General features: G+C 54.8%; 4 protein-coding genes across 4 annotated transcripts; 2 read left to right on the forward strand and 2 right to left on the reverse strand.

The window, feature by feature from the left end:
* Nucleotides 1-2,391: 2,391 nt before the first annotated feature.
* Nucleotides 2,392-3,570, reverse strand: RTA1-0 (Lipid-translocating exporter-like protein RTA1; the record flags this gene model as incomplete). Its single annotated transcript, XM_037325847.1, has 4 exons — nucleotides 2,392-3,136; nucleotides 3,197-3,343; nucleotides 3,403-3,502; nucleotides 3,552-3,570. 4 exons carry the CDS (start codon nucleotides 3,568-3,570, stop codon nucleotides 2,392-2,394), a joined length of 1,011 nt encoding a protein of 336 aa, XP_037175763.1.
* A 1,038-nt stretch (nucleotides 3,571-4,608) lies between these two features.
* Nucleotides 4,609-7,289, reverse strand: CGCA056_v010601 (uncharacterized protein; the record flags this gene model as incomplete). Its single annotated transcript, XM_037325848.1, has 2 exons — nucleotides 4,609-6,977; nucleotides 7,037-7,289. The coding sequence occupies 2 exons, from the start codon at nucleotides 7,287-7,289 to the stop codon at nucleotides 4,609-4,611; spliced, it is 2,622 nt and encodes an 873-aa protein (XP_037175764.1).
* A 2,198-nt stretch (nucleotides 7,290-9,487) lies between these two features.
* CGCA056_v010602 (uncharacterized protein) lies at nucleotides 9,488-10,832 on the forward strand (the record flags this gene model as incomplete). The annotated part of the gene is made up of 4 exons (XM_037325849.1): nucleotides 9,488-9,647; nucleotides 9,710-9,816; nucleotides 9,886-10,058; nucleotides 10,106-10,832. The coding sequence occupies 4 exons, from the start codon at nucleotides 9,488-9,490 to the stop codon at nucleotides 10,830-10,832; spliced, it is 1,167 nt and encodes a 388-aa protein (XP_037174977.1).
* Nucleotides 10,833-11,535: 703 nt separating this feature from the next.
* CGCA056_v010603 (putative formamidase) lies at nucleotides 11,536-13,502 on the forward strand (the record flags this gene model as incomplete). The annotated part of the gene is made up of 8 exons (XM_037325850.1): nucleotides 11,536-11,610; nucleotides 11,664-11,682; nucleotides 11,867-11,924; nucleotides 11,977-12,207; nucleotides 12,285-12,587; nucleotides 12,646-12,734; nucleotides 12,794-13,036; nucleotides 13,165-13,502. 8 exons carry the CDS (start codon nucleotides 11,536-11,538, stop codon nucleotides 13,500-13,502), a joined length of 1,356 nt encoding a protein of 451 aa, XP_037174978.1.
* Nucleotides 13,503-13,519: the final 17 nt, after the last annotated feature.

Below are 13,519 nucleotides of genomic sequence, written 5' to 3' on the forward strand. Positions count from 1 at the left end.
ATCGCCACGTTATAAATATTATACGAGCGTCATCAGACCCTTATTAAGTTGTGTACTTTGAGAAGTTGGGATACCTTACATACACAGAAAGCACTACTCACTATCAAACGACCACAAGATGAGGCAGATTGCTCATGACATTCGCCGTTGCCGCAGCTCAGCCTCCCTTGAGTTGCTGTCCTCGTCGGATTCCGGCAGCTGATTGATGTACGGTTGATCTATTCCACTTTCTTGTCTACATTGGGTATACGTCGACAGCCGCCGCCCCCGTCACATCAGATCTGGGATCCGCGTTGGACAAGACAAGACGAGACAATAAGGGTTCATAGGCACTTATCCAAGCAAGTCGTTGCTTTGCGTTGCGGCCGTGTGTCCCGACTCGTCGTCCGCGGCCGATGGTGACATTTGCCCCCCGTCCCCTCCGTTCGAGTCGCCAGGTTCCAGCATGTCAACCGAACCCGCCGCCGATCAGCCCCCCGGCGGCCGCCAATCATTCCAGAACAGAGTCCCCGCCGTGACCATTTCGCCGGCTTCGATTGGATCGCCATTCGAATTGACTCTGGCGGGCGTGCGGGACTAGTGAAACCTCCCCCCATCCATCACCGCTGTGGAACCGCATCTCGTTCATCAACTAGGCAGCCATATAAAAATCTTCCGAGAAGCACTCGTCGTCTCCTAATCAACAAGAGGCTCCTTTTTGTCTTGCTGTAATTCCCGCCTCCGCATGCCGAAGGCCCGAACTGGGGCGGATAAGGCAAGGCAGGTTTGATAACAGTAACGGGAAATGGCTCAACTGCAGCCAAGTTGTCCATCATCTGCCGAGGAGGGGGGCCTGTTATCATGAGGTGGGCATCTTCAAATCCTACGGTCTGAGTGTGCGATGACAGGACACAGATCCAGATCGAAACACGCTGCCTGATGCTGTGCCGGAATTCCATTCTCATACGGACAGTAGTAGACGTTACCTCATGGAACCTTCCAAGTCGGCTTCCACAGGGTGGACCGGTCAGCACCTAAAAAAAAAAAAAAAAAAAAAAAAAAAAAAAAGGCCAGCCATCACGCCGCACACGCACGCCTGCACAGCATCTGTAGCCCTGGACAGGAGATATTGATAGGAAATATTCCATAACCTGGCTATATCGTGGGTAGTGCCGTGCGGCAAGGTGCATGGAAATGAGAGCAGCTTCACCTGAGAGCCAATGACAGAAGCGAGCCTGGAAGGATTGCGGTTAAATGAGCTCAGCAGGTCTAATCAGTTTGATCTTTTGTTTGCTTGGTGCCTTGCATACCGTTCCTTACGTAGGCAACTTGGTAGGTCGATGCAAAATCCACATCGAGACACGCAGGTGAGCTGCTGCTGCTGCCAAGCTTACATAAGGCGAGAGGTCAAGCCACACACATGAAGACTTCGCCACGGACCATCCGCAGCTATTTTTGTCCCCTTCCTAATTCGGGTGCCCGGTTTGCAGTTGAAGCCCCACTTTTTCCGACGTTCCCATGGAAATCCGCCCCGATCACATACCGACAACATGGCGACTCTGAAACCATCTCGGCATCAAGCATCAAGGCAACTCCGCCTTGAAATACCGGAAGCCTGGAATCCTTTCCACCAAAGTGTCTATACAGTACTCTGGTCCACCGACCGCGGCCATCGTTGGCGCTTGTAAGTCTTCGCCGGACAGACGCCGCAAGCGCGGCTCAATGCTCACGTAGGATGAGCCCTACCGGCACCGCCTCTGTTCGCTTTCCTGCCTATTTCGAGGTCCACCTTCTTTCTCCTTTTGCAACTCGCAATCCTCCATCTCACCCAGGAACCGCAAGACGCCAATACTGACGGCCCAGAATCCGTTTGCCTGACAGAGGACCCGCCATGTTTGGCATTTTTGAGCGGTTGCCTTTCGCATTGGACGTCTTAGCTCACGATCCTAGTTCACGATCAGGATCTCATCGTCCGAGCTCTGACGCCGCAGCCATGTCGCTGGGTTCTTCCATTGACGTCGTGCTTGTTTTCGCGTTCCAACACTCCGGACCTGCAACAAGCGTCATTGTGCAGCCCTACCAACTCCCGGAAACTCGACGACATAAGCATTGGCGAAAGCTTTGATGGCCTGATTATGCCCCTTGCGCCAAACATGAACCACCCAGGCCGTGCATGCGCAGCCACATTACCGTGTTGGAACTTCGGCCACGGGGGGTCAGTATCTGGAAACTTCTTTGTTCAGGCTAATTCCATCTAGCAGGGTGCCGTCTACCCTCTATTCAATTCTAAAAATTACAACCCCCTACGCCGGACATGGGAGCAAACCCAGCCTCGACTCCAACAAGCACCCCAGGCCAAACACACCAACCGCCCAACAAACACACGACCCCCAAAGCCCATTCAGCGGCAACTCACACTGCGCCAGACCCCTTCCTCGTCTCTCCGCCGGCATCCGCCTCCCAGAAGCGATCTTTGCTGCGATCACGCCCCCGGAGCAGCCCTCCGAGGTCAAACGGATCAACAACCGTGAGCCAAAACGGCCGCGGGTCCTTCCACCCGGGCCCGTCAACCTCCGTAACCCCGTCCTTGGCTATGTACACCGTGTACTTTTCGGGCAGATACCTCCGCGGGTGCCGCACGTTGAACATGACCACATTCGCCAGCATCAGACTCGCCTCAAAGACGTAAAAGAACCACTCGTACCGGATCGCGGGCGAGATGTCCTCGACCTTCATGTCCGCGTCCCATTTCGTGTTCGCAACCCCAAAGTACTCCACAATCCTGTACACAGTCCTCGTCAAGATCAACAGGACGCTGATGTACAGCGTCGTCAACGGTCCAGTCAACCCCCTCGTCCTCGCGAGCCCCAGCTTCGCGCACCGCCGCTGGAACGCCACAGTCAGGGCCACGAAGCACGCAATGACGAAAATTTGCAGCAGCAGGGAGGTCTTTATGAGGGCGTGTCCCGCCTCCATCTCCTTGTCCGACAGGGACCGGTTCGCGGAGTAGCTCGCGCCCCATCCGTTCAGCGCCTCGATGATGCTGGAGAAGAAGGCAAAGGTGCTCAAGACCCTGCCCGGGTGAAGCGGGGAGCAGTAAGGGACGTAGTAGAGGACGCGGCCGAGGATGTGGTAGTTCGCGAGCTCGAGAAGGGGCCTTGAGCACACAAGTCAGTCAGGCAGTGTCTCTCATGGTAGGGGTGCCGCCTCTACTCACGGTGCCGCATAGATTACACACACGCTCGCGATGAACGGTTTCAAGTCGTCGTAGTGATATGATCCGTAGATCCGCATCGCAAAGCCCGCCGTGAAGAGTAGACAGCAAAAAGAAAAGAGAGCCGTGACCTTGAAGAACTTGTAATGACTGCGAGGGAACCCCGTCAGCTGCTAAAGAAACTCTGTAGTTAAGACTACCAGACATACTAGCTCTGCCAAAAGTGCATCATCCCCGACGCCAGAAAGGCGACTGCGAAAAAGACCGGCGCCCCCTTATTCGGAGCGTAGAAGTAGTAACTCCCATCGACTACAATCTGTCAGCCCGCCGGTCCTGCAGCTGTCGGCGCTAGACATACCATAATTCCCGTTCGTCATGGTTATTCGCAAGTCTGGCTCTTTTGAGCATTCAATCGTGAGAAAGGCAGAAACAAGTCGTCGCAACAACGAGATGTCGAAGCAACTCATCTCAAGCCCATGCCCAAATATATACATATACATGCATCCAAACAACACACCCTCCGAGAAGCCTCATCGTCAGTTCAGCCCCATCTGCCACTCCCACACAAACCCGAGGAATACGGTCTAAATCAGCCTTACACCCTTCCCGACCAATCGCATCGCTCCCTCAAATACGATTCACCAAGAGATGACCCGAACCCAAGACACATCCCTCAAGTATCCATTCCTCTCATTTGCTTTCCCTCAGAGAGCCAGCCATTGGTGCAGAGAGCGTGCATACCTCTGCCCTTTAACCAGTGAGGTCGTGGTCGACACAGTCGCCGGGGATAGCACGTGGCGCATCATCGTCGTATTTCGCATTGGTCTGAGAGAGAAAAGCCACACGCCCTGGGATTGAGAGCGTCTGGGAAGTGTACCCGACGAGCGCATTTGATAGAGCACCGTTTGCATGGGTTTGTTGCGTCTAATGTGTTGTCAAAAGCCACCGTCTTCGTTCAAGGACCATTCAAGATGAAGCTCTCCCGTCGGTACAGTCGAGCTGGATTTTGCTGATACAGCTTTTCGCTGAACGATTCGTCCAGACACGACCGAAGCCCACGCAAATGTAGAATGTAATCTCGATTGGTACCTGACGGAATCTCTGTCCCAACTAAATGCTTCATGACGCAAAAGCAGACGAAACAAGAACCCAATACCACCGTGTCCCAGGCGACTAGTATTTGTATATCAAAACAAACCGGCCCAATGGACCATGACATGCCGGCCGCAGCCTGGCACCAATCGGCGGATCCGACATATGAAGTCCCGAGTTCCCCCAGATATCCAAGGCCCGCCCGCGCGGAGCCTCATTACGCAAACGCCGCAGAAGGTTTCCATCCTAAATGCAGTCCCTAGTGATAAAACATACAGTGATCATACATGAACTCGTTAAAGACTTTTTGGCCTTTGTAGGCTTTAGTCAACTTCCCAACCGCGGCCCATTCCGTCCGCGTTGTCGTCCGCCATGCGGTCGTCGTAGTCGCTGTCGCCTACCACGCTATTCGCGCGCGATGACTCAACCTGACTGAGGTAGTAATCATCATCTTCTCCCCAGCTGCTGTACTCGTCGTCTGAGTAGTCCCATTGCACAGGAATGGTCTCGCCGCCCTCGCCGAAACCAAACATCATACCGCGCCATTCTCCAGCAGCGATCTTCGCAGCCACTTGGAGCATCAGAGTGATCAAATGGGCGGGTGGGCCCAGCAGAACTTCGCAGGTCTTGGAAACAATAGCCATGGGAATCCTGCGGACAATGTCGAGCCGGCTGCGGAGGAATGGCTGCCGTCTGGTGGCAGTAGTCGTAGACGCGAAAAGGTTGACCGCTGACGGCAAGGTGGCCAGGGCTGTGCGACCGACCGAGATGCTGCTAGTTGTTGCCCGGTGGCGCATGTATGGGCGGCGAGTAACGGCTGTTGTGACGGCTTCATCCTCAGAAAGAGCAACCTTGTCGGGTTGCCCTGCAACTTCGGATGGGATATCCGGTGCGGTTGCAGCGCTCTCTTGAGAGCTGTCATCCGTGAGGCAAGACGTCGCGTCCCAAGTCCGTCTAGTCTCGGGAGTGACAGTCATGTCAGAGATGTCGCGATAATGCCATGGCTTCTTGGGAATCAATATGTTGTCGTGCGGATACGGGAATCTCGTGGGCGAGACTTCCGATGCAGGTGACCGTGGGATCGGAGTCACGGGCGAGTGCCACGACTTCACACTATGAAACGAGTCGGATGAGTCTGTCGGTGACACCGGTTCCTTCGCATCGTCCTGCTCCTCCAGAATAGGGGTTTGTCTCATTGCTGACTTTGACGGCGGCGAGGTGACGAGAGTCAATTGGGGAGGGACAAGAGCGCGACCTTTTCTAAAGCTGCGCAACTTTTTCCGTCTGCCAACGCCAACACCGTTGCCTTCAAGAACCTCGCCATCGGTTCCAGAAGAAGACTCTCGGCCTGATCCAGATCCAGTGTCACTGGCATTGCCTGTGTCCTCCGCCTGAGGCTGTACCTCGACAACCTTGACCTCTTCAATAGGCGCTGTCGACGAAGGAGCTGCGGCCAACTTCTGCTCGTAATTACGAATCACATCGTAGATGTTCGTAGGCGTCGGTGTGCCGACTTCAAACGAAGATGGGGACCTTGGGGTCGCCCGAACGGTAACCAATTGCTCTTTAATCTGAGGTTCAGCGGTCGGGCTCGATGACGATCTCGAGTGTCCCGGAATCATTAATTTGCTAGCACGTTTCTCCGCGCCGTCCTTGTCGACAGGAGATATTGGCACCTCTTCCTCGGCCTCATGCGATGCTTCTTTGATCTTGTTTTGCATTTGAGGACTGCTAGTACCTTCCTTGAACAGTAAGGGGTCCAGGGCGGCAATGGCAATGGCGTTGGTGGGGCGAGTTGTCTCCATTTGCTCATCCAATACTTGCAGCTGGGCCGCCTTGTCCTTCTCGTTATCCAAGTTCAGGGATGCCTCGGCCTGGGAACCGCCTTCGGACCGCTTTTGGACTTGTAGTTCGACAAGTGCCATTCCTGTCTCCTTGGGCTCTGTCAATGAGCCTCCTGAGGCAGTGGCTTCGGGGCCTGATTCAACTCGGCTCTTCTCCGACTGAGGATTTGAGGCATCTTCCGCCTTGATCTTCTCAGCAAAGAACCGACGACTTTTCTCGGCATTTGTGATGGTTTCTGTGGCAGATGCACTGGTCTGAGTCTTTTCCTCCTCAATCGCAGATTCGCTCACGAGTCTCTGTTCTCGGGGCGGGTCACCAGACCGCGATGTCTCGGTGCTGGTTCCTCGCGATTCAGAACTTGACTGAAACTCGGTGCCAATAACAGAAAAACGGCGCAGTTCTGTTCGGCCTCTAACGCTGAGGGATGCCGAAGCCCTCCTCTGAGTCTTGGGTGTGAGAGCCTTGGGCTGCGTGGGCGATATCTCATGGGTTGGCAGGGAAAGGACAGGCAGAGCACCCTTGACAGGAGGCGTCCATGGACGCTTCTTCACTGGCGTCTTTGGCTTCTCGGGGAGCGCAACGATAAATGACCGCTTGAAGGGGCATTCTGTCTTTTCGAACTGCAATATCTGGGCAAGTACAACCTTGAAAGCCGCAGCTAGTTCTTGCTCGGTTGGATTGGTGACGGGGATCTCTATTCTCCAATAGTTGGGTCGACGTATTTGCAAGACAAACTTGCTCGAGTCTTCTTCCAATGCCCAGCATTGGCTCTTGGGAAGCATTGGCTGGAGGGCGGAGCCACAATTGAGAAAAGCCACGGAGCCAGTACGATATATGCGAAATGGACCTGGACGCACAAGTGTCAGCGGGTGATGTAAGTCTTGGAGAGATATCGGCCGGACTGACCGATTGCAATCGTCCTCTCTAACTGCGAATACGGCGACAGAGTGCCAGGTTCGTCTGCGGGGCCACGGCCGGGACTCCGAGCGCGGCCTCTGGAGGCAGCAGAGAACGCGACAATCTTGACATTTGGATGGTTGTATAATGTTTCGACGAGGCCACCAGCTGAAGCAGATCGAGGGGCGGGTACGGGCGAGGTCGTTATCGGGGCTGTCGCGACACGGCGAGGGGCCGGGTAGTTGTTGCGGAGGGACTCCATTGTGGTGTCCCTGGATAAGGGCAAGAAAGAGAGTGGACGGCGTCAATCGTAGCTGATGGCTCCGTCACGTAAGGGCAGGTTTGGTCAGCTGATGCGAGGGAACGAGGGCGACGAGTTGGCCTTGGGTCATGTCGATAGCAGGTTCGGGGACATGGCAGGCTCCCGGGGATCTCTTGATTTTTCCGTGCCGCTCTGTTTGTCGCAATCTCCGTTACGTTCGTCGCGGCGTCTGTCTTGCTTTCACGGGGAAGAGATGTGATGGCAAGGGGGGCAGAAAGAGGGAATTCGAGGAATCCGATCGGCGGGCGGGAGTTGCCTTAGGGAAGGAAGGTAGCGGCGCGGGCAGGCAAGATACGGCAAAAGAAGGTAGGTTAGGTAAGGTAGGTATGAAAGAGAGGGACAGAATTAGAATTAAGGGCCCCTTCCGAGCCGACAAGATCGATAGTTATGCGATGTCTTGCGCGGGTCTCACTCAGCAGCCGTCCAACCTCTGCTGCAGTGCTTCAGACGAAGAAGAAACCACTCTTGCAGCAAAACGCAACGAGACAACCCCACGAATCGAAGACGAGAGGACACTGAGAAGGAAAAAAGGTTTTTGGAATGGTGGATGGACTGAGGACGGTTGGGGAAACAAGCAAGGCTATGCCAGGGTGCAGCACAACCTGGAAAGAAGCTTGGACGGATTTGCTCATGGTTCGACCAGGGGGCGGTAGTGTCACGGCTTCCTGGGGACTCGTTCGACGCACCACGCGCCGCCGGGGGGGTTCTGACGCTGCCGGTTTCCTGCCAATGCCTACCACAGCGCGTCTCTGTTTGATCCCCTTGCTCTTATTTGCGACTGCTGCGCAAGACCCTTACGATCTGCGCTGCCATTGGGGCATGAACCGCAGAAACACTCGATTCCAGTCGTCCGGGACAGGACTCAAGACATACGATCTTTTGCCAGACGGGCCACGGGCGTGGCCATTCATTCACATGTTGTGTCTCTTGTTCCCGGTCGAGATTGAATGATCCCCTAGGATATGCCATGCCCCTTTCTAACTGCCACTCGTGCTTGGTACCTACCTTAAGGGGTATGATGCATACCGTCTCAGTTTAAGGTACCTCTTGTGCGCAACGGACGCAAGCCATTGCACTAATCAACCAACAGCGCGTCTCGTGATGGTGCCCGGCTCCTCTGCATCTCGTCAACCGTCAACGTACTACGTACCATTAAGATTGAGATTGCTACGGTGCGCGAGTAGTATCCGAGGCTATTGGGATCGCGGCGGGGACAATCGACGTATCCCAGCGCAAATACACCCTCAGCACGGCGGCTCTGATGGGGAATTATGGGGGATGCCGGGCGCAGAAATCCTCGTTAGGGGAATGACATGCATGGGGGGGTCCTCAACACATTGTCACTCACATTCACAACCCAAGTGAGGCCGAGTGACGGGAGAGTCAAATTCAAATGCTCAGCGCCCTCCGTCTGTGTTGTTGATGGTGCTCAACTGCAACCGAGGTTGATTATGTGACTGTGTCTCGACGTGCGCTCATCGCATTCTTCGACTGAGCTTCCATTTTGGTTCCACCGGGTCTCCCATGACAACTCCCGTCCCAAAAAGTCTGCATAGAGAACGCGGCCCAAGATCCGAGCAATGCGGCAGGGGTTGCAGCTGTAGTCGATGAACACGTTTCTGGGATGCAAGTTCGACGCGTGGGCAGTGCGTGCAGCTGCAGCTGTCGCCAAAGGTAGCCGCAGCATCCCGCCAACATGAACCGGTGCCGCAGCTCTAGCCTCTAGGTATCCGTACTTGCTTATGGATATCCGTACCTAGGTATTTGTAAGGTACTGAGCACCGACGCCCACACGCCAAAATCTGCATCCGTGACAGGTGCCAGAGGACAGAGGACTTGCAGCTGGCGGCCAGTGTCATTCAAGTCCCCGTTAAGATAACGTAAGCCTGTCAAATGCACGGACCACACCCGACCGCCCTGCGCAGGTGCCTCTCCCAGCCGTCAGCCGTTATTCCCGGCAGTGTCGTCATCATTGGATCTCGCCCGCCAAGTCAGCTCGAGCTCAGCTCGTTCTGGCCAGCAGCCCTGGTCCTGTCTGACGAGAGCTCGCGTGCCCCTCCAACCCTCGTCGTTGCGAATCCCCAAACACAGAATATTCTGCGTTGATCTGCACAACCAACCCAGCATCCGACGACACCATGGCCACCGAAAAGCGCGAAAAGCGCGATATCCTTCCTTTGGACAAGCTGCCACTGGATAAGCTCCCTCTGGACAAGGAGACCCTGAAGCAGGAATTCGACCTGTCCCACTTTGACCTCAACTCCGTCATCCGAGGTGCTCAATTGACCCTAGTCGGGGGTAAGTTGTCCAAGGCCGCCAGAAGCATCATGTTTTGCAACAGATTAGCTGACTGCGAGAAGCTCACCGAGCGTTCCAGAACCCGGCCCTCTTCACCTCCGATCACTACCGACAAGCCGGCGTTGCTGTCTTGACTGGCCTCGCCATCCGCCTGATCATCTCCGTGCCCGTAAGCCTCCGGTGGAGCCGTTCGAGCGAACCAACATTGTCTTGCAGTTGAAAGTTGACAAGCGCCTAGATCATTGGTGTCAAGGTTCTTCTTTGGTTCATTTCCCTGCTCTTTAGCTTGGATCATGTTACCTGGGACGAGAAGCTCGTGGGAGGCCTCAACTTCATTGAGGAGTACGTCCTCCAAGTGCCCTTCTTCCTGATGGCCTTGATGCGATACGTCACTCCTACTTTGGACAACATGTAAGTCCACGAGACCTGTGGTCGACCGGCATTTGCTGACTATTCAGGTTCATGGACTCCCTCAATTGGGTTGACAGGACCTACGTCCAAAAGCACAAGCACGATGACCCTAACCACCTTCGGGATATGTACTATCCCAACTTGAAGCAGTACAAAGTCAGCGACGGCAGCACTCACTCCACCAGCACGGCCGAGGCCGTCAGCATGTTTCTCTACCGCTTTGCCCGCAAAGGCGCCATCTCCCTCGCCATCTTCGCCCTCTCCTACGTCCCCGTCGTCGGCCGCTTCGTATTGCCCGCAGCCAGTTTCTACACCTTCAATAAGGCCGTTGGCTTAGGACCCGCTTCAGTCATCTTTGGAACGGGAATCTTCCTGCCAAAACGTTACCTCGTGATCTTTTTGCAGAGCTACTTCGCCTCCAGGAGTTTGATGAGAGAGTTGCTGGAGCCTTACTTTTCACGGGTACACTTCACCAAGGAGCAAAAGCGGAACTGGTTCCGCGACCGCGAGGGCGTTTTGTTCGGCTTCGCTATCGGCTTTTACACCATGATCAAGATCCCCCTTGTCGGTGTTCTGATTTACGGCATTGCGGAAGCTTCAACGGCATACCTGATCACCAAGATTACAGACCCTCCTCCGCCTCCTGCTGAGAAGGCTGCATTTGCCGAGAGCCAACAGCAATGGACCAACAAGCATGAGTTCCTCAGCTTATCGCTTGCCAACATGGATGCCATTCACAATAAGACATCGGGAGAGACGCAAAAATCACAGTAAAGGCTTCTGGAAAACGTCGAGTGCGCCCTATGGACATGTCAGGCGTCAAAGACAGTATTAGAGCCTTCTTATCCAATAGCAAACCCCTGTCATCACGTCTATCGTAGATTGCTTAGCGTGTAAGGTACTCAGGTATTGCTGCGCCCACAAGGCACAGAGAGCATCCACATCAGATGCCGAGATAACTACCAAAGCGACCCCCAAATCAATTACGTTTCAAGAAAGGGTCTCCATGCAGAATGAGATCACCATGGAAGTCTTATCGATTGGCGTGCCAGTTGCGCTTCCAGTCGGCCGGCGGCATAACCCAGACGTTTTAATGCGGGGTTTGCCAGATAGAAGCCTGATACGGCAATTGGAGGGGAACTCTCTTATCAGACGCAAGCTCCGCACTGCTCCCGGCCCCAACACCGTAACAGTCGCCTAAGAACTAATCGTTTCTTCGTTTGCATTCTCCAACTGATAGCCAGCCGTGGCAGATGAGGCGTTGTTTGGTGCATGGAATAGCCCGTTCCGAGGAATGAAAGGCGGGGTAGTTTGGAGGCGTTGGCTTGGGCTGGATGTTCTATATCTACAGAGGCCGGCCTGTTTGGGGTTGGCTACAGATCCGATGGACACCATCGCCCTCAAGTGCAATACACGCGTGTTTCTTTCTTGAAAGCAATCAGTTTCCGCACAGTTGACTGTCAAATCATAATTCGTCATGGGAAAGACTGGTATTCGAACCGCTAACAAGGTCAGCTTTGACAAGCCGGCCTCTGAACAACCTGGACTTCATGTGAGTTGATTTCATCGGTGCGCTTGAGACGCTGCTCACACTCATTCATGCAGAATAGATGGCACCCTGATAGTAAGTGATCAATATTCAAACTAAGTGTGCCCTACTCTGGCATATCACCAGACACGACACATGAACGGTTGTGCATGCAGTGCCGTCGACGATCATTTTCATCTTCGTTTCTGTGCTCATTTCTCCACCCCTTCACCTCTGATGTAGTAGTAAGAGCCAGGTCACTCTCTCTGACACTCTGCAGTTCCCTTCTCCGGAACAATCAAGGATGGCGAGACGGTCAAGATTGAATGCGTAGACTGGTAAATCCTCCCATTCTCTCAACGGTATTATCACAGCTCAACTTCATCTCAGGACCGGCGGCCAGATTGGTAACAACGACTCCGCAGACGACATGCTCAATGTGGATCTCACCAAGATCCACTACCTCTCGGGTCCCTTCGAAGTCGAAGGCGCCCAGCCCGGCGATCTGCTCCTCGTCGAAATCATGGACGTCCAGCCCTTCGAGGACCAGCCGTGGGGCTTCACGGGCGTCTTTGACAAGAACAATGGCGGCGGATTCCTTGACGAGATCTACCCGACCGCGTATGTTGTTTTTCTCATGATTATCCTCGTCTTGCAGGAGCCAGCAGGTTGAAAGACTGACATGGATGAGGGAATAGCGCAAAGGCGATCTGGGACTTTGAGGGAATCTACTGCACATCGAGACACATCCCCGGCGTCAAGTTCGCGGGCCTGATCCATCCCGGCATCCTGGGCTGCGCGCCCTCCGCCGAGGTCCTCGACACCTGGAACACCCGCGAGGGCGAGCTCATCAGCGCCAACAAGCTGGAGCGGGACGTCGCGAAGCCCCCCGAGCCGATCAACGTCCACGCCGGCGCCGCCGACGCTGCGCTCAAGGAGAAGGTGGGGAAGGAGGGCGCGAGAACAATCCCCGGACGACCGGAGCACGGGGGCAACTGCGAGTGAGTTTGCAGTCTCGGCGAGTCTTTGCTGGATGGCAGGATGCTGACGGGGTCACAGCATCAAGAACCTGAGCAGGGGAAGCAAAGTCTACCTCCCGGTCCACGTTCCCGGTGCCAAGTTCAGCGTCGGCGATCTGCACTTCTCTCGTAGGTTTCCCCCTCGAAGTAGTGTACCGATAAAGAACAAGTACTAACACGCGAACCAGAGGGCGACGGAGAAATATCATTCTGCGGCGCCATCGAGATGGCCGGCGTCATCACCATCAACTTCAAAGTGATTAAGAACGGCGTCGCGGACCTCGGCCTCAAGTCGCCCATCTACATCCCCGGCCCCGTCGAGCCTCAGTTCGGCCCCGGACGACAGATTTACTTTGAAGGTTTCTCCGTCGACGAGCACGGCAAGCAGCATTACATGGATGTGACGGTTGCATATCGGCAGACCTGTCTTCGTAAGTTCTCTCCCCCCCACGCCACTTTCCCCTTGAGCAACACAAGAGATAAGGGTCGGAGTCGACCTCACCGGATGAGCTGTCCAGCGGAAAAAAAGATGATATGCAGCGATGCTAACATTGGCAAGGCGTCATCGAGTACCTCCGCCGCTTCGGATACAGCGATTACCAGGCCTACCTACTGATGTCCTGCGCTCCAATTCAGGGCCACGTGGCCGGCATCGTCGATATCCCTAACGCATGCACGACTATCGGTCTGCCAATGGACATTTTCGATTTCGACATCTCTCCGGCTGCCGGCAAGGTTGAGAAGCGCGCCTTGGGCAGCTGTGCTTTTGCTACCGGGGTGACGGAGGGCAAGATCACGAAGGGTGGAGAGAACAGTGAGCACAGCTACGGTGGCGGACTGACTTACAAGAAGTCTGTGGTGGAAGGTGTGAAGGACAAGGTAATGGGCGGCGTGTGAGAGACGGGCTGTTGTCT

The sequence above is a fragment of the Colletotrichum aenigma genome (genome assembly GCF_013390185.1).
Source record: "Colletotrichum aenigma strain Cg56 chromosome Unknown KSG_Cg56_contig07, whole genome shotgun sequence".
Classification (NCBI taxonomy): domain Eukaryota; kingdom Fungi; phylum Ascomycota; class Sordariomycetes; order Glomerellales; family Glomerellaceae; genus Colletotrichum; species Colletotrichum aenigma.